Here is a 25,720-nt window from a genome sequence, read left to right as displayed (position 1 = left end):
GTGTTAATAGCAGCAACGCTGTTGGTAATGATGTTTTCCCCTAGAGCCTGCAGTCGCTGAGCTGCCTCAGCCTTAGGGCTGCCCCAGGTTTTCACATCATTTTGCTCCTGTGGGAGTGACTCTGGTCTAGAACGGACACTGGGGTTTAGAGAAAGGCGTTCTGAGAGGAAGGAGCGATTTCGATGTCCCTGTCCTTTCTGAGGAGATCTGCCGTGTTTGGAGGTATTGGAATACTTGGCTCCTTTTTATTCGTGTCCTCACGGAATATCACCCTGCACTGGGCATGATGGAGAGCAGATGGAGGCGTGTGCCTACCCCTAAGACCGTGGTTTCTTTTATGCACAACCTGCTTCTCAAGAGCATGGGTTGCTCCAGAGGGAGCATATTAAGCAGATTGTTTTTCAAAACACTGCTCAGCTGAAGACGGACTTCTGTTTTGTTAATTTAGTGCCTAATCAGACTTCAGTGAAGGGTGTGCCCCGGTCAGGTCTTCTCGATCCTAATGAGCAGGTTTATCATCTTTCTATTCATATCCTCTATTATTTAACAGAGCCTGAGTCACTGCACCCACTTCCTGTCTCAGAGCTCACAATGGAAAGAAATCTCACCTCCTGAGCCCTCTGCCTGCGTAACGGCTGCTCTGAGTCCTCTGGACTCTCTCGGACTCTGTGCATGCAGAAGGCGCTCCTGGAGGGTGGTGACCGGAGGCCTCCCCACGCACGGGCGGGGGCACTGCCTTCTGTTCTGCATCTCTGCTCTTCACAGTGAGACTGCTCCTTTCTCATTCTCAGCCTGAGCTCTGTGGGGTCTGAGGGTGTGGCTGCCGTCACCTTTCTCTCTTTCTCTCATCTAAATGCACGGCCTCCTCGGTCCAGTTTTCAGTGTCCTGACGTGTTTTGTTCATTTCCCCCAATGGCTTAGTATGTTATTTCTTCTAAAATTGGTACATTATATGCTTATGTGCTAATTTTGGGAGAAAAAGCACCTCAAGAGAAATGGAGGCAAAAAGGACAGAAAACCATTTGTGCCCACACGCCGCGCTGCTGCTGTGGTCTGTCTTGAGCCGGGACACTCGGACACGCCACTTGCCTTGAGGCTAAATCTCCCTGAGCTGTTAGTTTCCTGCCAGGAGCTCTGGCTCCTCTTCGTCTTAATGAAATTCTCTTCCCTCACAAAACGGGACCCACGTTCCTGCAGCTGTGCGCTTTGTAGCTTCTCAGGCCCACGGAGCGTTTCCAGCAGTTCTCGTTTTGTGGTTGCTGTCCTGATGGTCTGTGGACTAAAGAACAGTTAGCTGTTTAGATGCAAAGGGAAGTGCTGAATTCCTACTCCAGTGTGTAGTAGTGGCCACTCCAGCTGTCATGACAGTGGTTGAAAGAGAAAGGGATGCTTTATGCTAAGAGTGGACACCGTTTCGGTCATCCTGTGCATTACCGAGCCGCTGCTCAGACTCGGTCTGTCCCGAGGGCTCCCCGAGTCCCCACTGCCTGCGTGGTGACGGGCGACAAGAGTCAGTCAAATCCTGTGGTCACCTCTGGACTGTCTTCAACAGACACTTTAATCCCTTGCTTAAGTGTTTAAGGCTCTTGCCTGAGTCCCCCTGATGCAGATAATCCCTCCAGTCACTCCCAGGCCTCCTGGCCCCAGGCTTCAGGGCAGTTAGAGCCTCCCTGTGTGTGTGATCAGAGCCATGCGGAAGACTGAAGTTGTGAACTTTATCAGCTAGGGCTCAGAGCTAGATTGGTCATTCACTTTTTTATTATCTGTCCAAAAACAGTGTCACATTAATGCCTTCATACACCTATGTGGTTTTGGGACTAGTTACCGAGGTCAGGAGCCTGCTGTGATCCAGACCGTAGAGTAATCGAAGATGCAGCGATGTGCCGTGTGGCTGTGTGCATCAGGCCCCGACGTGGGTGGGGGGAGCTTGTTCATGGAGCGGGTGTGGGTTCTGAGAGACTGGGCCAAGGTTCTGATTAGTCAGCGTTTCTGTTCGTCTTTATGGATGAAAAGTGGAATCGGGAGAGAAGTCGAAACTTGTCCTTTGTCTGTTCCACAAACGGTTTCGTGTCCTGCTGTGTGCTGATCAGATGGGTGGGGGACGGGGACCCCCACGTGGGCAGTGGACAAACGGCTCTCGTGAGATTGGAGTTGTCAGGAGCATGGTGCCTGGGGCGGTTATCTTGTCCAGACACCATGAATGTTCTGATTCCCTGTGGGAATCTTTAGTCCACTTGGAATATTTTTTAAAAAACCTAAAGGGAAAGGCTCCCCACTCCAGTATTCTCGCCTGGAGAATTCCAGGGATGTGTAGTCCATGGGGTCGCAAAGAGTCAGACATGACTGAGCGATTTTCACTTCCAATGGAAACTGAGTTGGGTGTGTAGAGTTGCACAGAGATGGCACCCCACTCCAGTACTCTTGCCTGGAAAATCCCATGGTCGGAGGAGCCTGGGGGGCTGCAGTCCATGGGGTCGCACAGAGTCAGACATGACTGAGCGACTTCACTTTCACTTTTCACTTTCACGCATTGGAGGGGGAAATGGCAACCCACTCCAGTGTTCTTGCCTGGAGAATCCCAGGGACGGGGGAGCCTGGTGAGCTGCCGTCTATGGGGTCGCACCGAGTCGGACACGACTGAAGCGACTTAGCAGCAGCAGCAGCAGTCCCCTTTGTTTAGTCTGGGTAGAATTCGACACGCTGACGGACTGATAACCTTATGATTGTTAGATGTTTCAAGTTATCATTGTATGTTTTTGAATAAAAATATAATTATAGTGAGATAAGGAAAAGATCGTATAAAACTGGGCTTGTGAGTGTCAGGAGGTTCTGGTGTAGAGGCACAGAGAGCCAAGGCTGGGGGCGAGTCCACAGTGCAAAGGCCCGATTGAAACGACGCCCTTCCTCTGTTCTGGCACCATCACTGGCTGCCCAGTGGCCACTGAGCAAGACTGCACCCCCGCCTCCCCCAGTGTGGCCGGCCTCTGTCCTTGGCTTTTCCCGTCTGAGCTGGAGCCTTCTGGTTCCCAGCACAGCCAGGGTGACCCCCCCATCAGGGGGCCTCCCACCCTGTCTCCACTGGCTGCGTGGGTGTCTCCTCCCTGAGCCTTCTCTCCTCCGTCCATGCCCTCTCCCCTCCTCTGAGTTTCTGGGCCCCTACCCGCCGTGGTCCCCAGACCCTGTAGCCGTCTCAGCCCCACCCCCTCAGTTCCAGTAGCCTCAGCCTTGAGGGCCCCTCCACTCCCCTCGCTGTTCTGCACCCGGAGGCAGGCGGGGGGACTCCTTCACCTTTGCAGGTCTTGCACTTAGGACGGGTGCCCTGCTGCTCGGGGTGCACGCCCCATAAACAGCGCTGCCCCTCACCCCAGATCGGCCAGGAAGCCCCTCTGCCAGGCTGCAGCCCCCCGGGCCAGCCCCCTGCCGGCCCCTCCGCCCTGCTCTGATCTCCTCTCGTCCCAGATGCGAGGAGGTGGCTGCCCACTGAGCGCTGCCCACCAAGCGCCGTGTCCGTGGAGACGGGTGTTTCATTGTTGCTCTCCTTGGTTAATACTCTCACTTGCAGATTCCAGCTCTGAGGAGGCGCGGCAGCGGGCGGCTGCCTGTGTGGTCCCGCGTCTCCCGGAGGCGGAGGTGGCGCCCAGGGCCCGGCTGCCTCTTCCCACACGGAGTTCTCCTGCAGCAGCAGCCTCTGAGGGTCTGAGGCAACATCTGTACTCAGGAAACGCTGGCTCCTTCCTTGAGATTTCAGAAATCAAGTTTGCTTCCCGCGTAAAGTCCACTCCCTTATTAACTGTATGCTCAGGTCACTTAGAAGTTACCTGCCTGCACTTCAGACTCCATGCCATCCTCTGTGTTCAGGTTCCCACTGGCGGGAAAACAGGAAAACAGGCACGCACACACACATGCACGGCTCCTGTCCTGGGGGCTCTGGGCCACTAGACCGTGGGCGCTAGGGCTCTGAGGTCAGAGGTGACGCCAGGAGGAGGTGCTGCCCGGGAGGGGTGTGAGGGTGCCGTGACTGGCGACCTTACTGGGCCTGCGTGGCGTGAGCCCCGTGCCGAGAGCCGGGCTGGTCCAGTAAGCACGCTTCCAGAATCCACGCTCACGCGTTGCTTGGTCATGCGGGGTGCAGGGCAGGCCTCCAGCTCCTCCATCTGGGTCCCCACAGCACTCTGGGTGGGAGGCTCAGATTTCCACTCCTCTCTGAATGAGGATAACTCTGGGATACATGTTTATATCTTTGAATGTTGATCAGAGCAATCTGCTGTATATTTGAACTTAAGTTTCCTATTTTCCTTTGGCTTTAAGCGCCCTGGGTCCCGGTGGCCCTGCCACTGTCCTGATGGGCCTGGCGGTGAGCGTGTCGGGGCGGCGCCTGCTCTCCTGACGGCCCTCGCTCTGAGCTCTGCGTCTTTGTGCAGCGGGACTGCGCAGCCTTTGCTGTAACTGTTACGCCGAAGTTTTGAAATTGACCGAGTTTCTTGTTAATTGTAACTATTTCAGTAAGATTAGGTTATCAACCTTCTTCCGTCTTCTGGTAGCCCGTGTTTTCTCGTAGTCTTTGTAGTTTTATTTGATATTTCTGTGTTCCACATTTAAATCTCAGTGGTTCACATGCTGTCTTCATTCATCTCCCAAACACTGGCACAAGCCACGTTTCAGGCCCAGGGCTCCTGCTCAACACAAGGTATCTCTGCCCTCAGGAGCCTCGTTTTAATGGAGAAGCTGGACAGTGAGTGAAGGCTGGGTGGACGGACGTGCGGGCCTCTGGGCTGTGTGGGCAGAGAGGAGGGCAGGGCAGGCCCCCGGGACGGGGCACGCCGCGTGCAGCGCGAGGCTGACCGCGTGCCTACCTGCCTGGGTGTGTGTGCCCGTGAGTACTCCAGGACAGCGATTTTCAGACAACGGTTTTTATTAGCTTAGGAGATTTTAATATTAGGTTAATTTATTTATTATACTTACAGTTAATTGAAGTAAAAAGCACATTGGTCACATTTATTTTTAAATAAAACATGTGAGAGCTGCAGAGTACTGAGTGATTCCTTAACACCCTCTTCTTCAAAGCCCATCAACTCAACATGCATTAGCATCTTTCTGTATTCAGTGTGTCTTATAATTAAAAGATATGTGTGTTTTTTAGTCGTTAAATCATGACCGACTTTGCAACCCCATGGACTATAGCCGACCAGGCTCCTCTGTCCATGGGATCCTCCAGGCAAAAATACTGGAGGATTTCCTTCTCCGGGGATCTTCCCAACCCAGGATTGAACCCACATCTCCTGCATTGGCAAGAAGGTTCTTTACCACTAAGCCACCTGGGAAGCCTATATGATTATGTATCAGATCAGATCAGATCAGTTGCTCAGTCGTGTCCAACTCTTTGTGACCCCATAAATTGCAGCACGCCAGGCCTCCCTGTCCATCACCAACTCCCGGAGTTCACTGAGACTCACGTCCATCGAGTCGTGATGCCATCCAGCCATCTCATCCTCTGTCATCCCCTTCTTGCCCCCAATCCCTCCCAGCATCAGAGTCTTTTCCAGTGAGTCAACTCTTCGCATGAGGTGGCCAAAGTACTGGAGTTTCAGCATCATTATGTATATAATATAAGGTACTAAAAAGTCATGCTTGTAGCTTAATTAAAAATAGAAGATAAAACAGTTCTTTTAATAATCAACTGTGTTCTAATCACATGTTCCCAAACTTAATCTGTGCATAACAATTAAACGGGGCTCATTGAAAATGTGGATTCCTAGCCACCCCCCACCCAGAGATTGGTTCCAGCTGAATTTTTCGGGGACACCCAGGCACCCTGATGATTCTGTGGAGCAGAGGCTTGCGTTTTGAGAAGCCCAGCCCCAGGGACTTGAGCCTGGAGTTAGCAGGTGATGTATGTGGTTCAGGCATTCCCTGTGTTACACAGGGAATTGATACCACTTTCTTAAGGTATTTTTTCATCCACCTGATGTTAGAAACTGATGACATCCACACTCTTACTCTGCTGCTGGAAAATAATACTTTCCCACAAACAGAGCCCTTCCGAGTAGCAGTTGCAGCCGTTGCCTCTGGGGGTCTTTGCTGCTGGTCTGCACTAACGTGGCCGCATCGGCACCTGCTGTCTCCAGATCTCGTTCGACCTGGCGGAGTACACGGCCGACGTGGATGGCGTGGGCACCTTGCGGCTCCTGGACGCGGTGAAGACCTGCGGCCTTATCAGCTCGGTGCGGTTCTACCAAGCCTCGACGAGTGAGCTCTACGGGAAGGTGCAAGAGATACCTCAGAAGGAGACCACGCCTTTCTACCCGCGCTCCCCTTACGGTGAGAACGTGTGGCCCCGTCCTGCTCCGGGGCTGGCGACACGTGGTGGGCGGTGGCTATGCAGACGGACCGAGGTGCGTGACTTGCCGGCCAGACGCCTGTGCGCAGGCAGGGGGTCCTGCTGCCCTTGCCTCTGGGGTGAAATCGCTGACTCACCGCACCCTCCAGACAGAGCGCTGTGAGAGGGAAGTTGCTTCCTCCAAGATTCTTCATACTGGACTGTTGTGGGTTGTGCTGAAGTGATATGTCTGGTGTTTATTCCATTTCCCAGTTTAAATTCTCCCTGAGCTCAAACCCTTAAGTGGAAGTGTTAGTCGCTCAGTCGTGTCTGACTCCTTGTGACCCCATGGACTATAGCCTGCCAGGCTCCTCTGTCCATGGGATTCTCCAGGCAAGAATACTGGCGTGGGTTACCATTCCCTTCTCCAGGCGGGTCTTCCCAACCCAGGGATCGAATTGATCTCCTGCATTGCAGGCAAATTCTTTGCCATCTGAGCCAGCAGGGAAACCCTAAAACAGATAGACAAATCTATCGCATCTAATATATTTATAAAAAGAATATTCACAGAAGACTTTAGTGATAAAATTTAAAGCAGCTAGAATATCAAGATTCAGGTTTTTCACTTACTGCTTCCTTAAAGAAACAGGGGCTGAGGCCTAAGAAAGGTCACTTTGCTGTGCCGCGCACTGCAGTTGAGTTAGGCTGTGAAGGCAGGGCTGTGGCCGTTACAGAGGGAAGCGACTTAAGTGTTTCCTTGTTTCATGCCTAACTGGCAAAGGAACCTTTATTTTGTCCTTGGCTTTTGATTCATTTTTTCCCTATCTTGATACATCGTGAGCTGTAAATTCTGCAAGTTGTTACTTGTTTGAGTGAAAATCTGCTTTACAGTACGACGCTGTCTTTGATTTGCTTTTAAACGTTTATCCCACAGGGGCAGCGAAGCTCTACGCGTACTGGATCGTGGTGAACTTCCGGGAGGCGTACAACCTGTTCGCAGTGAACGGCATCCTCTTCAACCACGAGAGCCCCCGGAGAGGTCCGTGCAGGTGCCAATGGGAGGAGGGCGCCTGGCTCCAGGCAGGGACGCGTGTGTGTGTGCGTGCGCGCGCGTGTGTGCATGGGTTGTACACGTGTGCTGTGCAGCCCGGGGCCGCTTCACATCTGCTTTTAATGATGCGAGTGTCGGAAGCAGGCGATGGAGACACGGGAGCCCAGCCTGGATCGCCTACTAGCTTTGATAGGGGTTTATTCAGATGGAGCTGAGTGCGCCCCAGGCTTACCATTCCCATCGGAAGCGCTCACCACGCGTGTTTGAACCCGGGAGTCAGGAGGTGTCCTTGGAATACGAGGGGCCGGGCGGGAGCCAGGGCTTCTTCCCCGTGTCGCTGTTGCTCCAAAGCCTCCACCTTGGAGTCTCCCCTTCCTCACTTTGAATCAGCTGTGTACTCAATATTCCTTCTTTACATTCCAGTCAACAAGCACCCAGGCGTTTCTGTGCTTCTAGAGCGTGTCTTAAGGTACATTTGAAATCACTGCTTGTACTTAGAATCTTCATGTATTTTCTTTTTCAGAGAATCACGTTTGTTTGCGTTGGCTTGTTGCCTTTGAGACTGTGAGCAACGTGCCAACTCTCCTCTTCCAAATATTAGGCTTTAAATAAGAAAGTGTGTACTCCTTTCATTATTTCTGGTTTACTAAAGCATGAGAAATCTTTAACAAAACATGTACACCTACAAAGTGAAAGTCATCTGTTTAGTTCTAGGAAGTTTTATTAAATTTCACTGTCATTCAGGCTTTTAGCTTGAAAACGAATGCGAAACCAGCATTGTAGGTTGTTTCATGCCCAACAGTTAGTAATGCTTATAACTTGGTCAGTGAATTTTTATGTGACTGTGTAGCCACGTAATGAAACCAGCAAGTCATGAGGAAAGACTGGAGTGGCGCTGGCCCTGGTATGTTTAGTGGCAGCACATTTTAATTTTATAATTGCTCCAGTTAGAACTTCCCACGATGGAGTGCTGGAGCATCAGAGCCCGGCGGCCGTCTCTGCCTCTGAAGGGAGAGCCAGTGAGCAGGCTCGGCGCCGCGCCGCGGGGCGCCCCGAGCAGCCGGGAGAGGGGGCGCCCGGCCGTCCCCGCGTCTGACCGGGCCGGGGTGCTGGGGACGGACCGTCCGGCCTCCCAGGCGCAAACCCGTCAGTGCGTCTTGTCTGCTGTGCTTCTCCCCTCAACTTTTCCACTGGCAAAAAAAGAAAACTCAGTTGTTTGGGGTTAGGTTAGGATAGGGAAAAACATTCTTAGTTGTGGAATAAGGAGATTTACAGTTTTAAATGGAAACCCCTCAGGCCTCCACGCGCCTCCCAGTGAGAGCCGTTTGTCTGCGCTGGTGTCAGTGACTGTTTAAAAATGTTTATTTTTAAAAGGAGTCTTTATTTTTTATTAAGGTATGGTTGATTCATAATGGTGTTAGTTTCCGGTGTATAATTAAGTGATTTGTATATAATGTAACTGAATATATATATGTATGTACACACACACACACACACACACACAGATTCTTTTCCCATATAAGTGACTACAAAACGAGTCGAGTTCCCTGTGCGGCGCAGCAGGTCCTTCTTGCTTACCCATTCTGTGTGCACTAGGGCACACGCGACACTGGTCAGTCCATCAGTTACTCCTCCCCAGCCTTTCTCCACTGGTGACCACAGTTTGTTTTCTGTGTCTGTAAGTCTGTTTCTGTTCCGTAAATAAGTTCATTTATAACTTAAAGATTCTGCGTGCACGTGATACCATGTGACACTTGTCTTTGACTTCGTTTAATATGATAATCTCTAGGTCCATCCATGTTGCTGCAAATGGCATTATTTTGTTCTTTCTTACAGCTGAGTAAATATTCTGTTGCATATCTACCACATCGTCTGTATCCATCCTTCCGCTGATGAACATTTATGTTCCTTCCGCGCCTTGGCTCTCGTATATGGTGCTGCACTGAGCACTGGGGTGCATGCGTCGTCTCCAATTTTGTTTTCCTCCAGGTGTATGTCTAAGAGTAGGATTGCTAAGTAATGTAGTGGTTCTGTTAGTTTTTTAATGCAAGGTCTCCAGCCTCAGGGGTATAATAATGCCTGATGATCTGAGGTGGAGCTGATGTAATAATAGAAATAAAGTCACAATAAATGTCAGGCACTTGAGTCGTCCTGAAACCATCTCTCCCACCCCCAGTCCACGGAAAACTTGTATTCCATGAACAGGTCCCTGGTGACAAAAAGGCCGGGCTGCTGCTTTACGGAACCTCCATGCTGCTCTCCACAATGACCGCGCCAGCTCACAGTCCCACCACCACTGTCGGAGGGTCCCTTTCCGTCATACGCCTTGCAGCGTTTATTGTCTGTAGACTTTTTGGTGATGGCCATTCTCACTGGTGTGGTGATACCAAATAAAACCTAATTAAACTTAAAACCTTTTGCGCAGCAAAGGAAGCCATAAACAAAATGAAAAGACAATGTGTAGAATGGGAGGAAATATTTAGAAATGATGCAATAGACAAGGGATTAATCTCCAAAATATACAAGTAACTCATACAGCTCAGTATCAAAACAAACAAACAAACACCACAAAACACCCAATCAGAACTCCAATGAAAAAATGGGCAGATGATCTAAATAGACATTTCTCCAGAGAAGACATAGATAGTTAATAGGCTCATGAAAAGATGTTCACCATCACTAATTATTAGAGAAATGCCAATCAAAATGGAAAATAATACTTCTTTTTTAGTTTAAAGAAAAGTAAACAGTAGAAGGAGGTTATGTGGAGAGAAGCCCCCTTTCTCATCAGGCTCCAGCCCCACCCTCAGGCCTCGGCTGACTCTCCTGCAGGAACGGCCCGCAGGTCCCCACCTCAGCACAGACGTGGCGCCGCGCCTGCACACTGCTCCTCGTCGTCACGTGCGGAGGTGGACCCGTAGCGCATACCACCTCGTCTTGTTCTGAAAGCCTATGACATCACAGTTTTTATTTCATCCATATAATTGAATAATGGAAAATGATTAAAATAGTGGTATGTGTGAAAATGATGTGATACTTGCTTGATAAGATATCTAATAGTGAATACCCACAGCATTTCTTGAAACTTGGAAATTAATCTTCATATTAAATTAAGCTGATAATACTGTTGTTGTTTTGTCACAGTTAATTGTTAATTTTTTGAGATTCTTTAGCAGACTGAGAATTCCTTCATGGTAGGGAGTGTGTTATAGTCTTTCATCTTTAGCATCTAAAACAGTGCCTCAGTTCAGTTCAGTTCAGTTCAGTCACTCAGTTGTATCCGACTCTTTGCGACCCCATGAATCGCAGCACACCAGGCCTCCCTGTCCATCACCAGCTCCTGGAGTTCACCCAAACTCATGTGCATCAAGTCGGTGATGCCATCCAGCCATCTCATCCTGTGTCGTCCTCTTCTCCTCCTGCCCCCAATCCCTCCCAGCATCAGGGTCTTTTCCAATGAGTCAACTCTTCGCATGAGGTGGCCAAAGTACTGGAGTTTCAGCTTTAGCATCATTTCTTCCAAAGAAATCCCAGGGCTGATCTCCTTCAGAATGGACTGGTTGGATCTCCTTGCAGTCCAAGGGACTCTCAAGAGTCTTCTCCAACACCACAGTTCAAAAGCATCAATTCTTCAGCACTCAGCCTTCTTCACAGTCCAACTCTCACATCCATACATGACCACAGGAAAAACCATAGCCTTGACTAGACGGACCTTTGTTGGCAAAGTAATGTCTCTGCTTGTGAATATGCTATCTAGGTTGGTCATAACTTTCCTTCCAAGGAGTAAGCGTCTTTTAATTTCATGGCTGCAGTCACCATCTGCAATGATTTTCATGTGATTTTCATATTAAACATGAAAAAAATTTTCGAGCCTACCTGCTGTTAAACATTTACTAAATGTTATATTAGCTTCAGATGTAGAGCATAGTGACTGATATTTGTGAAGACCGTTCTCCATTTGTGGTCACTGTCAAGCCTCGGCTCTGCCCCCTGTGCCGGACGGCGCGTCCTTCCAGCTTGTTTGCCGTGTGCATAGTTGTTGGCAGGAAACGATGTAGAAGATTCTCTCTGACACACCTTAGTAAACACACAGAGCTCCTCTTTAAAACTGCCTGTTGTTTGCTCGCCGGCGATACCCTGGTGCTTGGAATCTGTCTTCTTAAGCAGCTTGGGCGCGTGCCCCCGTGCTGCCCCGTTGCCTCTGGCCCACTGTTGCTTCATTGCTGCAGCGGGGAAGCTCAGTGTCAGTGAAGGTGCAGCATCACGAAGGCCTGTTAGGTGCAGCTGAAATGAGGGCTGCTTTCTGCTTTTTCTCTAACAGAAGCTAATTGACAAGGCCCTTTTTGACTGCTTGCATAACATTCCATGAGAACCTCTGACTTTATGGAAGAGGTATTTTTCATATAGAGATATTCTGGATCAGAGGTTGGCCAGCTCTGGCTGGTGTGCCCAGTCCTGCCCACCTGCTTGTGTTTGTAAGTGAAGGGTCACAGGAGCCCGGCCATGCCCAGGACTCGCACATTATCAGTGGCTGTGTCCACGTTGGAGGCCTGGGGCCTGCAAAGCCCCGAGAGTTGACTGTCTGACCCTTTAAGAAAACATCTGCTGTTTCCCCACTTTCCATCCCCTGGGAACAGCTGAAGCCTCCACAGTAAGAAACATTCAACTGTGTATAGTATGGGCTTCTCCCAAGGCAGCAAGGTAGTTTTATAGAAAGGCTTCCAATAAACATGAATCGCATTGAGTCAGTGGTTAACCCGCCTGCAGCAGGATTCCTGCAGCATGTTGTCAGCTGGGCACCGAGAGGCCCCCAGGCGACCTGGCGGCTGGGCTGGTCCTGCCGGGCACGCGGCCGCTGGCTTCCCCTGCACCATGTGTCTTTTCTTCCTTGCAGTCCTGGTGGTTCTCTGGAAGGACGCTTATTTACTTCGTCACGTGGTGAGCTCACAGTAGCTCTGAAGGTGGGTGGGGTTGTTCTCATTGGCCCAGAAGTGACCATTTGGAGTCCCCGATCTGGTGGAGACACCCGTGATCAGAGGCGAGCCTCCCCCTGCTCGCTCTTTAGAGGTGCCGCGTGGCTCATGCTTCAGGTTTGCTTGTAAGAAAGCGGAGGCCCTTGAGTAACATTTACAGCACATTAACAACGAGTGATAGTTTAATGTCTAGCAGTGTCTGCCATAACAGGATGGCAGCGCGTCACCGCGTGCTCGCAGCATGCAGTGATGCTCAGACACCAGCACGCTGCTCTCACTCATGTGCACTCAGCCCTTTGAAGTAAAAATGGACTATTCTTTTTAAATTGAAAGAAGAGTTGGTTTACTTCGTGGAGAAATGCCACAAAACTGGACACGCATCTGAAAATCTTTTACTTCTCCTTTTGTTTCTCTAAACTTGAGCTTCGTCGTCTGTTTTCCTTACGTATTTCTACGTGTGCATAAATACACGCGGTGTTCTGCTTGCCACACCTGTGGCAGAGGTGCCAGCTTACTTGTGAAGACACAGGTCTGTATATTCCCTCTCTAGGAAATAAAGGCTGAGCTTATTGTCTAGAACTATTACATTTCTGTGAGGAAAATGTCATATGCAAAGAATCTTTTTGTTTTTGTTGCTCTTTCTTTGGAAAGCTAATCAGAGACTGATGTCACAGAGCTGTTAACTATAGAAATTAGACTATGTAAAAAATGCTGAGAAGTTTTAAAATTACTTTAAAGTAGCTTGTGAAGAGAAAGTAGTTTCTTTTCAAATGTATTGGTTATCGTGATAAAATATGAGACTTTCTATAGATTGGAACATTGAAAGCAAGCCCCCTGGGACGGCCGTCGTGCTCACGAGCTGTCTTTGCTGCAGCTGACATGTTCATCCAGTGCTCTAAAGATACTTGTAGAGATATTTTGACAGGCTTGTTAAACGTACACATTTCTTTCTGTGTATGTGGTAATTCATACACACTTCTGTTTTTTAAGATTTCTTAATGTAAAAGTACATAGTGGCCCATGAGGTGACGCTGTTTCTCTGAAAGAGCTTTCAGGGCCGAGCAGCGGCCACCCACCTGCGTGTGCTCCCCGAGGTGCTCAGGATCCTTGAGGAGGAGGAGTGTAGTCTTTTCATCCCATTTGTCTCATTACGGAAGAAGCTGAAGCGGCATGATGGTGAGGTGTTCAAGGTCTCGGCACTGACTGATGTCAACGCAGGGCTGGCACAGCCCTGGGGATGGAGGGTCGACCTCCACGTTGCTTGTATCTGTAGAAATCACCCGTGGTGACGCTTTGGAGTTGGCATTGGAGCAGGTCACCCCCAGCAGCAGAGCTGGGCTTCAAAATGGAATGAAGCAATGGCTCATATCTTTGGTGAAAGATGTGAATTCTTCTGGTTAAACGCACTGTGCCTTTCAGATGTTTAATAGAAATGATCATAATGAAACATTAGTTTTATGACAGTAAAATACAAATGTGACTTAAGGTAAAAAACTGACCTTGAGCATCACCAAGAGCTGGCCAAGAGGAAAAGCAGAGCTCGTGCAAAATGCATCACAACCCCATGCGACAGTGCGAGTGGTAAAGCGCCTTAGATACGCCCGTGATTCGCAGCTCGACTCCGTAAACGCGTGTGTCCAGCGACTGCTTAGGAGTGGGGCTTTTCTAGATGCTATAGCACATTCCTCTAAACATGGGCTTCGTAAGAAATCATATATATCAGTCTAAACACAGTATTCACCTGACTGGGAGACTCTGGAAGGTTCATGAACTTGTGGTTTTAAGGTTTAGACTTGAGCTTTTTTTTTTTTGCCAAGTATTTTGCTGCTTAAAATGTCTTAACTATATTAACATAAGTTAATCTTCAGATTTTTAAAAAGTATAATTGAGAGAATTAAGTACTCAAATCATAGTAAAATTTTAGACAGTTTTCCCCTTTAGTTTTCTAAAGATTGTTCTTTATTCATTGCTGTAAATATAAGATTAACCCTCCAGACTAGAGGTTCTCCACTGGAATGGAAGCGAGGTGGGGAGAATGTGACCTGCCCCCAGAGGACATGTGATTCCCCTGAAGACGCTTTTGGTTCTCACCCCCGGAGGGAGGGGTGCTGGGGGCAGGGATGCTCCTAAACAGCCCACAAGCACAGGTGCCCCACGGGCGAGAGTCCCCCGGCGCGTGTCGGGGTGACGGCCCCAGAGGTTGTCACAAGATCTAGATGAATGTCATCTCCAAGACCAGCATCTTCTTTTTCTTAATGTAGCACTTTTACTTTGTGGTCAGTCCTTCCTGCTGCTGTGTCGCTTCAGTCGTGTCCGACTCTGTGCAAGCCCAGAGATGGCAGCCCACCAGGCCCCACCGTCCCTGGGATTCTCCAGGCAAGAACACTGGAGTGGGTTGCCATTTCCTTCTCCAATGCATGAAAGTGAAAAGTGAAAGTGAAGTTCCTTCCTAGAGTTTAGCAAATGTTCACCTAAACACAGGAGAAAAGAAATCTGATTTAAATAGTTCCCTGTAAAACTGATTAGGCCTTAGGTCTCGGAGGTCAGGCCTGAGTCAGGGAAGCCTGAGACCAGAGGAATTTCTTCACGGCTCTTCTGATCTGCTGGGGATGAGCTCTCACTTCACAGGGGCCCACTTCCACAGCCCACGTCCAGGGTGGGTCCATTGCACTCCCTCCACCTCCAAAGTACATGAGCATTTTTATCTTTCGTTGTAAATCAGAGCAAGAACACAGCTTTCCTTTGGGAATAAACTGTGGATCCATGTCCTAGGCCATCCCTCAGTGCGCAGGGCCATAGTAACGTTTCTGTAGAGGGTCCCTGAGTGTGAGAGTTTTCCTTTGAAATGATTCAAACTCACAGCTGTTTAATGCCCTAGGGGATAAGAGGATGCATGGTATACATTAAATAGTTGGAACTGGCTTGTATTTAATCCTGATGGGCAGAAAGCACTCCCCTTTCTGTATGTGGATGTCTATTTGTAAATAAGGTGATCTTTTTTAAAAATGACTTCAGTTAGTATTTGTCAATCTGGCTGGTAAATTTAAATTGCAGTGCTATAGACATACTGAGAAGCATGGGAACCAGTATCACGCCAGCCAACTATGTACCTGTACAGCTGTGTATTAAGAGCGCTCTGGTTTTGGGTGAGCATCACAGCCTGAATTACCGAAAACAGCGCAGCCACCTGTTGTGAAATCCAGGCGTGAGGAGCCGCACGAGGGCCCAGCCCAGGCCTGCAGGCGCAACGCCGACCCGTTCTACCTGCGTTCACGATGAGGTCGCTGGCTGCTCACCGTGGCCCCACCAGGCTCCTGGTGGCCTCTGACTGGCCCTCCGGGCCCCTGTCACCCCTGTGGACTGTGGCGCTTGAATGTCACAGAGCTGTCTGCCTGTTCTTTTCTGCAGAAGATGAGGTGTAACTGATCGGACACGCGGGACTGTTTTTTCTCTTTAAGACTTTAGAATGTTACCGTCCCTTTACTTCCGGCTGTGCCGGCTCCGGGGCCCCGGGGGCTTTTCTTTGGTTGCAGTGCGTGCGCCTCTCCCTGTGGGCTGCCCTGGCTGTGGCGTGCGGGCTCCAGGGTGTGCGGGTCTCAGCGGCTGCAGCCCGCAGGCTCCGGAGCACAAGCCCAGAAGTCGTGGCGCACGGGCCCAGCTGCCGCGCGGCTCGTGGGGTCTTTAGGACCAGGGACTGAGCCTGTGTCTCCTGCACTGGCAGGTGCCGCCGAGCCACCAGCGAAGCGCACGAAGGACCCCTGAAGTGAGGCTTGGTCTCGGCGAGTCGTTGTTACCACTCAAGAAAGTCAAGTCCCTTCTCTCCCCCTGAGAGGACACTTCCGGGATTGTTAACACTGATTTTTTTTTTAAATTTTTTGCGATTTCTGTGGCATTTACATTTGAAACCAAACTGATGACTGTTGGGTCTCACGTAGCACGGCCCCCACCTGTAAGCTGGCAGTGTCCGCGGGGCCGCAGGCCACGCAGAGCCAGGCACGGGCCGGGGCCGCGTGGCAGGGACTCGGGCAGCCCTCGGTCCTCTTCCGTGTCGGGGACCACGCCCAGCGCAGGCTGTCTTGTGAGGACCGGTGAGCTGACGGTGTGCTACGTACCTGTGGGGGCCGTGCAGGGGAGAAGCGGGGCGCAGGTGTGCCACAGAGGAGCTTGGTTCCACTGCACTGAGCGCCTTTGTGTGCCTCCCTGCCCCTCCCTTCTCTTCCCTCCTCCTGTGCTTCCCTTGCTGAGTCCTGGAGGCTGGACTCTGGACACCGACCACCCCCAGACCCCGTCTGAGGGAGCGGCCCTCGGAGCGGGGCCCTGGCGGGCGCGGCCTGAATAGCACATATCCCGCGGGGCTGCCAGCCAGAAGTGTGTTTGAGCGGAACACTGAGAACCAATCGTGATGTTTACAGATGGCTTAGAGTGGCCGCCGAGGCGTCCGTGCGTTGCAGAAAGAAGAGATGGAGGCGGTCCTGGAGAATCACTGGAACCACAGGAAAAGCTATTTGCAAGTGAGATTCTGGAAGTTAAGCCAGTGAATGTTTGAATTAGGGAAGCCAAAAACAGATGATGATGAATATGGAAGGATTATGGATAAACAGCAAAGGCCTGTGTGAGACCCTTGGGAAAATTAATGAAACTTTTAAGTATTTTTAAAAACGGTTCACATATTTTCATTAATGGTCCTGTGAAGTGCAAAATGTTTTGTCAAAGAAATGCAAACCAGAAAAAAAAAAAAAACCTGCAATACATTTTGGTGATACTAAGAAAAAAAAATACAATTATGGTTTAAATTTTATTATAAGATACATTGCAAATTTTTTTTCAAATGGCATTTTCCCCAAAATTTAGTTCGAGCCAAAGCTTTCTTTTTCCTGTTTATAGTAGGGCTTTCCTCCCCTTTTTCATTGGCTTGGATTCAGGGGAGGACCCAGGAGTCGTCACCCGCTTAGATCCCAGCCAGCCTCCTCCGCTAATGGCAGGGGCGGCTCCGGCAAGTCCTGGCATCTGTCTGAGCCTCAGTTTTCTCACCTGTGAAATGGGATGATGACTGTCTTCACTTAAGGGACTGTGATCTTGGGAGGAAGTCCTGTAAGTAGGGTCATTACCGCACCGTTAACATCACCCCTGCTGAAGGTGCTCTGGAGAAAGGACGCCCATCTGTGGCCACCTCACATTCAAATGCAATAATCATGAAGGAATGGGGGAGGCTCATGAAGGGAGAGCTGACTTGTCTTTCCTGAATAAGTTGGAGAAGTTCAGCTCTCAGATCTTGTTAAGCGATGATTAAGGTAGGTGAGATGTGGTGAAGTGTCAGTAATTTCCAGAATACCGGACACCACGTAGCAGTGGGAAGTGTCCTGTACTTGTTTATTTTCAACTCCCAGAGTTCAGTTAGAGACCAAACTCTGAGCAGAAACGATTCTTCTAAAGTCTTTAAAGCCATGTTACTCTCCTAAGCTCATCCTTCGCAGAGGAAAACTCTTTCTGTAGAAAATACTGGTGGTAAAGAAAGAAAAGGAGGGTGGGGAAGGAGCTGCAGTAAGCAGCCAGAGGAAGCGGAGCCTTGCGTGCAGCCAGCCGAGGACGACTTGGGGCTCGATGGCGGCCTCTGGCCTGGGCATCCGCAGTCCTGAAGCATCGTGGCAGCCGGCCGCCCGCCCGCCTGTGAGGGGCGCGGCGGAGAGCCCACGGCATAGCGCGGCTCCCGAGGCTGTGGCCTGGGTGTGAGGGCGAGGCACGCTGGGGGCTTTGCCAGAGCCACTGACGTCCTTTCCACTTAGTCAGACGCTTGCCCACGCGCGCGGCACGCGGTGCAGGCTTAGCCTGCGCCACAGATGTGGAGCCGGGCTGGCGGCGCCCCTTGCTGAGAACCGAGATGCACAGCCGGTCTGACCCAGGAGGGCTGAGGGTGGCACCGGCTTTGGGCTTTTAAAACAGGAAGGAACCTGTGAGTCTGGGGCCTGAGGACCTGAGAGCACTCCCATGGGGCTCCATTCTGATGCCAGGAACTGGGGAGGGGCCTCTCCCCCACGTGCGTGGGGAGCGCTGTCCTCGGGGAGGACGTGCTGCTCCTGGAGTTTTGGGGCCAGCTGAGCTCTGGGGCAGGGTGTGGTGCCTGTGGTTCCTCCCTCAAGCTGTTTAATGCCAGGACGGTGAGAACTTCAGACAGGAGGCTTTGAGAATATTCAGCATTTCCCACTGGGTCAGTGGAAGTCGGCCCAACTGCTTCTCTGATCTTGGTAGTTACCAGCTGATGGACCCCTGGGCTTCCGGTCCTGGGTCCGTTCAGGAAGTTAGAGCTTAGGCTCAACCTCTCAGCAGACCCTTCCCGTCTTCCTACAGCCCTGGCTGAACGGACACTCCCAGGTGTTGTTACACAGACATTCGTGGTCTGCATGGACCTGATCGATGGGTCACATCAAAACTCCCAGAGTGGGCCAAAGTTGATGTTGAAGAAGGCTTATTTCTGCCAGAACAGGCTGCTGCTAAGTCACTTCAGTCGTGTCTGACTCTGTGTGACCCCATAGATGGCAGCCCACCAGGCTCCCCCATCCCTGGGATTCTCCAGGCAAGAACAATGGAGTGGGTTGCCATTTCCTTCTCCGATGCATGAAGGTGAAAAGTGAAAGTGAAGTTGCTCAGTCATGTCCCACTCTTCCCGACCCCATGGACTGAGCCTACCAGGCTCCTCCGCCCATGGGATTTTCCAGGCAAGAATACTGGAGTGGGGTGCCACTGCCTTCTCTGGCCAGAATAGGTGTATCATTGCAATAACACTTGCTGAGCGTGTAGTAAGTTCGGGGTGTCTGAAAAGGCACCAAAGAGGATGTGCAGAAGGATAAGTAGCCCATAACGGCCGCAGTTGAGGAAGTGTGACCACAGTCCGACCGCAGAGAGCACTTCCTGGCCGTGAGGAAGGTGGGTGCTCAGCAGCATCTTACCAGTGGAGAAGGGGAAGCCCCTGTGCCCACAAGACGTTGAGGAGGCTGCGGTGAAGTCCACAGGAAACGTCTCAGCCTGGCCCCAGGTCCCTCTTAAAACCCTAACAATGGATTTGTGCAGAAGAAGCAAACCTCGTAAAGACGGAGGTGAGCCTCAGAGGAGCTGTGAGGTTTCTGTTGGAGGAAGCCGGGCTGAACGTGGTTGCGAACCTCAGCGTGGATGTGAGGCTGCGTGCACAGCCCTGGGACGGCGCTCGCAGGAGGGCCCGGTGGACGATGCAGCTGAAGTGTTTCCTAAGCCTGCAGACACGGCATCTTCTTGTAAGAAAGAAAATCAGGCAGTAACTGAAAATATCCTTATTAACAAGTATGATCTACTCTGTTGGGCCCACCGACTCAATGGACTTGAATCTGAGCAAACTTTGGGAGATAGTTAAGGACAGAGGAGCCTGGCAGGCTGCTGTCCACGGGGTCACAGAATCGGACGTGACTTAGTGACTGAACAACAAACTTCTGGGCCCAGCGCAGTCGTGAGCTAAGAATACACCATTGTGAAAAAATGACACATAAATGCCCCTCTAACTGAACAACGCAGGCAAATACTGCTAGTTAATGAAGTTCAGTGGTCATGAATGTGAGCTTGCTTCCTGGAATGGGCGCTGAGCAGTGGAGTGGCCACGTCCGTGGGAGTGGACGGCACCTGCCCCGGGGCTTGTGCCAGCCTGCCGTGCGGAGATGTCGCTTGCTCTCCACTGTTTTCTGGGGCCCACGTTTGCTCATTGTTCTGTACAGGAACTGGACCCCAAGCACAGAGGGAGATGACCCTGCAAGGGGGCGCGTGGCCTCCACGTGTGAACCTTTGTCTTGTTCCTGTTGCCCATCAATGAAGGGCTTGAAGCAAAGCCTTTGGGAGGTTTTCTCACTTTGCATTCTCTGCACTGGAATGCCTATAAGCAGATGCTGGCTTTTTAAAGTTATCTTGAACGTGACATTTCCGTGAAGTGGCTGTGCTCCGCTTCTCAGTGGTCAGGACGGTTCTGAGTCGAGATGGAAGATGAAGGACCTGAGTATCCGTGGTTATGAGCGAGCCTGGCCAGGGAGAGGCACTGCCTTCCTGATGCACCACGTGCCCCTTCCTGGGTGCAGCCCGGACGCGACCCAGGCCCACAGGAGAGGAGTCGTCTTTTAACGTTAACAAATCATTTCAGTACAAAGGATTTTGTACAGGGTTTCAAGGGACGGTGTGCAAGTCCCTGTGTGGCTCCAAGGTGTGTTTCCTCCTGGGAACGCTGCGTCTTCGGGGCGGTCACCCCGAGGGTTGAGTGCCCAGGGCAGCCCAGGACAGGAGGGTGAGCACGCAGGCACGTGAGGAGCCGGCTCCCCGGGAAGGGCGGTGAGCGCTGGAACAAACAGCAGAGCAGCCCGCGCCTCTCTCTTCAGCCCACATTTATGACGAGCTGCCCGGAGCTGGTAGCTCACGCCGTGAATGGGCCTCTTGTCCGCCGGGTCCCCGCAGTCAGACGCTGTTGCTCTTGGCCGGGCTCGCAGCACAGGAGGTACGGGCCCTCTGATCTCCGCGGTCTGCGCCGCTGGCCATGACCTTCCCGCGTCTCCTCTTTCTCCACCCCGTCTGCACCGCGCCTGGCCCGGGCCCTGCCCGGCAGGGCAGCCGGGATCCCTGCGGGGTGGGACGTGGGCTCCGTGGAGGTCACCAGGGGTTCAAGGAACATTGGAACGATTTCTGTTTGCCGAAGAACGTCATCCAAGCTGTCTCTATGCTTTATCTAATTCCAAAAAGCCTCTCAATCAAGAGCGTTTGGATGCAGCGCCGGGCAGAGGGGTAGAATTTTACTGGAGGCACCGTGGTCGCTTCTCCTGCTGCCTGGTGCCGACGGGGACGGCTCACAGGGCGTGTGTGTGTGTGCTCACACAGCCCCGGGCACGGGCAGGCGGCCCGCTCCAGTCCCCCACACTCAGAGCTGCAGGGCCTGCGACAAGTGCTCGGCCAGAGAAGAGGTGACTTTGTCTTGTGAACGATGGAAGAGCTGTCCCGGGGCCCTGGGGGCTCCCCGGCACGTCGTCCCTTAGAGCCGCTCAGTCTCCCTATGCTGTCTGCTGTGGCATTATTAAAAAGGTTTGTTGAAGTGATGCACTGTGGGAGAGAATGCATGTTAACAGATAATCTAGTTCTTTATTTTTACTAAGTGTGCGGTCTTCACGTCTTCCAGTTTACTGCTGGCAGTTTAAGGTGTGTGCTTTGTAAATTTTGTCCGTTCTCCTTTTCCTTCAAGTTTTGTCTTGAAGGTATTTGACTTGGGGGGTGTTATGTGGGTACTTTGTGAGATGAGATTAGAAAGTTTAATAGAACAAGGGCTTGGATGTCCGCACACACATACTCAAGGATCAAACACGGGAACAGAGCCAGGGATTTGGGGTCTGGCTTGGGCTCCCCCCTGAGCCTGAGTGTCCTGCTCCCCAGCTTCTCAGTGGGTCCTGGTCATCAGGCCTCACAGAAGGTGAGGCCTGGCAGGAGGGAAAGGCCCAGAAAAACAAGAGTCCTCTTGAATTTCATGAGTTTGCCTGTGCGTGAAAAAATCATTACAGATAAGTGTATTCGAGCCAGAAAAATAGCATGAGCAAGATAGACCAATTTCAGGTTTTTACGTATTTTTTATGTACATGTAGTCAATGTACACACATACTCCATACGAAATAAAACAGTAAAATCAAGTTTTCTGAATGTGTAAAGTGAACTAAGCATGTCCAGCGTGGCGTGGTTGCTCGTGTTGTGCCCAGGTGTGCGGAGCAGCAGGTTTCTTTCTTCAGGTCTGTCTGGTCTTTCCGGCAGCCCTGCCCGCTGGCAGGCGGGGGCCGTGAGGGACAGCAAAGCGCCCCATGGTTCCACCCACCCAGTGGGAGGTGGTGACCCAGGAGGCCTCTCACCACCCAGCCTCTGGGGGGGCTCAGTCTGGACCTTCCCGTGGAAGTGGGGACAGAGCCCTGTGCCCCTGGGGCTGGAGAAGGTGAGGGGAGATGGCAGGGCGGTGTCTCTGTGCACCCTCGGCCAGAAGCAAGCAGACCCTCCCTGGAGGCGACCGTCCTTGTCAGACGTGTCCCCCGGCTTCCAGCGGATTATTGCTCACCGAGAACTGGGAGTGCCACCAAGTGTGCCAGGAAGCAAGTGAGTCAGAATCCACAGAGGAGACGAGATCAGTCACCAGTGAACTCTGAGAACTGTTAAATCAGAATATAGAACTCCAGGGTGAGTTTAAATGAAAAATCGTAAAATGAAAAATCATAAAAAAAGAAACAAAATCAGAATATGAAAAATACCTGGTAGATCTGCAAAGAAGCAGAGAGGATTTTAGATATAAAAGACTATTTAAACAAAGAATTAAATGTTTGACTTAAATACTAGACACCGAGGAGAATGACATGGCTCTAAGGAAGTTACCCTGCATGTTGCAGAGACAGGCAGAAGGAGGAAAATTATTTTAAAAAGAAGTGACGAGATTGTAAGGTAACATAGGAAGGTCTAGTGTTCTTTCCCAGAAGGAAACAGAAAGAAGAAAATAGAGTGAAGAGGAGGCAGCGCACGCGGAGGCCCACGTGTCGCACAGACACAGGAAGGCTCCGCGGGCACCGAGCAGAAGCCACGTCTGGACGCCTGGACTCCAGGGGCCGAAGAGGGAGAGGGCGTCGTTAGTCTCTCAGGAGGAGAAAGGGGAAGGGCGCTCGAGCTGGCCGCACTCTCATCCAGGACAAACCAGCGCCGGAAGGCCATATGTTAGCGCCCCCACTGCTGAGAGGAGCAGCCTTCAACTCGGGCTTACGAGGACTCTCAGAATCAAGCCAGACAGTTCTCCACTTTAAAGGAAATTCTAAAGAATGCATTTTAAGAAGAAAGGAAAGGATGCCAGAAGAGAGATTGAAGAAGGTAGGATGAGAAGGAAAATTGGTACAGATGGGAATATGCACAGCCTTTTCAGTTCAAAATTATAAACAGACCTGTCTTCTCTGAAAAGAGACCCTGGGAGCTATTCAGAGCAGTCAAGAAACCTGCAGAGTTAAAGCTGAGAGGAAACTGAGTTTATCACCTCCAACCTATTACAGCTGGAGACTGTTCGGCACTTTTGCTCATGAAAGATATATGATTACCCTTACCAGTGGCTCAGCAGTAAAGAATGTGCCTGCAATGCAGGAGACACAGGTTCAGTCCCTGGGTCGGGAAGATCCCCTGGAGGAGATAGTAACCCACTCCAGTGTTCTTGGCTGGAGAATCCCATGGACAGAGGAGCCTGGCCAGCTATGGTCCATAGGGTTGCACAGAGTCGGATATGACTGAAGTGACTTACCAGGCACTGATAAAAGTGACAGAATTAAGAGTGACTCCCAGGGCGTCACTCTCCGTGGACCTCTCTGGAAGGCTCACCCTTTGCCTCCAGTTGGAGCTCAGAGCTGAAGCTCTTTCCGGGCCTCAGGTGATGTCCCACCCACTCCCAGCCTGACCCCTCGGGGCCCACCTGTGACCCGGGCGGTGTGTGCAGACTCAGCTTTGAAATTCAGTGAATCGTCGTCATATTTTATCCAGCATAGTTTGGTGTTTTTTAATGGGGTGAAATGGGGTTTTAATGGGTTTTTTTGTCTGCTATTTGCCAAGATAAAAGTTCTGAACTTTTCATCCCGTTAATGCTAGAAAAGCTCCTGATCTCAATCTCAGCTACTATTTGGACTAAAACCCATGTTGATTGGTTTCCTTCTTATTAGTATACACTTTTGTGTGTATTCTGTTTTTCCTTGGCTAATGAATTTACCTTGAAAAAGTAACCTACAACATACAATATAAGACATGTTTATTGGCGCTTTGGGTGTGTAAGTCCACCCGCCTGCCTCTGGCTGTTTATTTAGATCTATTCTCATTCTCAGACTTCCAAAATCAGAGAGTTAAGGGACTTAGTCATGAACAAACTAAGAAATGTGGAGTGGGCTTCTCACTGAGGTTGAATTACAGGCACCATTAACCTTGTAATGTAATACCCGCAGTAGTAGGCGGCACATGGAGAATTCTTCAGCCACATTCACCCGGAGCGCCTGAGACATCGGCCTGCACGGGAAGCACTGTCGCCGACCCCGTTTCACAGGCCGGGACGCGATGGGCCTGACCCGCCCGTGTCTGACGGCTCACGGTCTGCAGCGCCGTGTGCCCCGGTGGGCGCCCGAGGCGCGGCCTGGCAGGTGTGCCTGTCCACAGCTGTTCAGAGTGGCACGTGGTCTGCGTGGCAGGGCCAGCGGCCAGCGGCCTTCGGTTGGTCGGTTCACTGGGCCAACTTTCCGTTTCTTGGTCTTCATCCTGGTTGAGGTCTTGTAGTTGGGCTGTTGGAAATGAAGCATGTATGTGAACACTGACAGGACTTCCATTCTCTGCGCGCTGTACCAACACAGCCACACCGGCGACCCCGTCCAGGCAGGGCGCCTCCTGCCCGGTGGCAGGCTGGTGCCAGCAGCAGTGGCCGGAGCCGGGGGCGGCTCAGGCCGGGCCGTGGCCTCTCCTCCTACATCCGCACGGTGGGCCTGGCTGGACACTGTGCCCTCCAGGCCTCAGGCCTCAGCCCTCAGGTGAGTGGTTTCATATAGTTCTCTCCAGAAAACAAGCTTGTGTAATGACTGAAAATGAAATGCATGCGTGCATGCTCGGCTGCTCAGACGTGTCCCACTCTCTGTGACCACATGGACTGTAGCCTACCAGGCTCCTCTGTCCATGGGATTTCCCAGGCAAGGATACTAGAGTGGGTTGCCCTCTCCTCCTCCAGGGGATCTTCCCGACCCAGGGATCGAACCTGTGTTTCCTGCATTGCAGGCAGATTCTTTACCACTGAGATCCAGGCACTCAGCTCTATGGAAAGAACAAATTGAAAAAAAAAAACCAATCACTTTAAGCCTCTCCCAAGAATTAACTAGTGAAACATGGTGGCAATAAAAATGTTGAAAATGAATCTGAAAATGAAATCATGAGAAGTTACACTTATAACAACATCACAGGGAGTAAACTACTTAGGAACAAATTTAACAAAAAGTGGAAAACGTATTCTCTGGAAACTACTCAGCATTGCTGAAAGCAACTGGATAAGCCCCAGATCAGCGGAAGGCCCTCCCCCCGTCGGATGAGCAGGAAGATGAGGTGCTGTCAGAGTGGACAGTGCCCCCCACCCCGACCTGCACATTCAACACCATTCCTGCAGAAGTCCAGCCCCTTTTGTGCAGAATCAACAGACTGGTCCTAAAATTCACACGAAAATTCAAGGGACTGAGAAAAGGTAAAACAGTCAGAAAGAGCAGTCGGAAGACTCGCACTTCCGGGCTGTGATGGTCCCCTCAGACCTGTGCTGATCACATGTGTGGTTCTCGCAGGCCAGCAGGTGTTAGATCCGCGGAGCAG

At 51.1% G+C, this 25,720-nt stretch overlaps 1 protein-coding gene across 13 annotated transcripts in view; it reads left to right on the top strand.

Moving 5' to 3' along the window:
- The window catches only part of GMDS (GDP-mannose 4,6-dehydratase), a 442,717-nt gene that overhangs the window by 183,712 nt on the left and 233,285 nt on the right, over positions 1-25,720 (top strand). For all 13 annotated transcript variants that reach the window (XR_008711295.1, XR_008711294.1, XM_055570454.1 and 10 more), the window contains 2 exons: positions 6,126-6,318; positions 7,251-7,355. Coding sequence is in view for 11 of the 13 variants with exons in the window: in XM_055570454.1 (XP_055426429.1) it covers positions 6,126-6,318; positions 7,251-7,355 (298 nt within the window). In the remaining 2 variants the exon portion in view is untranslated. The remainder of the gene's footprint in view (positions 1-6,125; positions 6,319-7,250; positions 7,356-25,720) is intronic.

This window comes from Bubalus kerabau, chromosome 3 (assembly GCF_029407905.1).
Source record: "Bubalus kerabau isolate K-KA32 ecotype Philippines breed swamp buffalo chromosome 3, PCC_UOA_SB_1v2, whole genome shotgun sequence".
Taxonomy (NCBI): Eukaryota; Metazoa; Chordata; class Mammalia; order Artiodactyla; family Bovidae; genus Bubalus; species Bubalus kerabau.
Note: the sequence above shows the minus strand (reverse complement) of the source record. Positions and strands in the feature narration are given on the sequence as shown.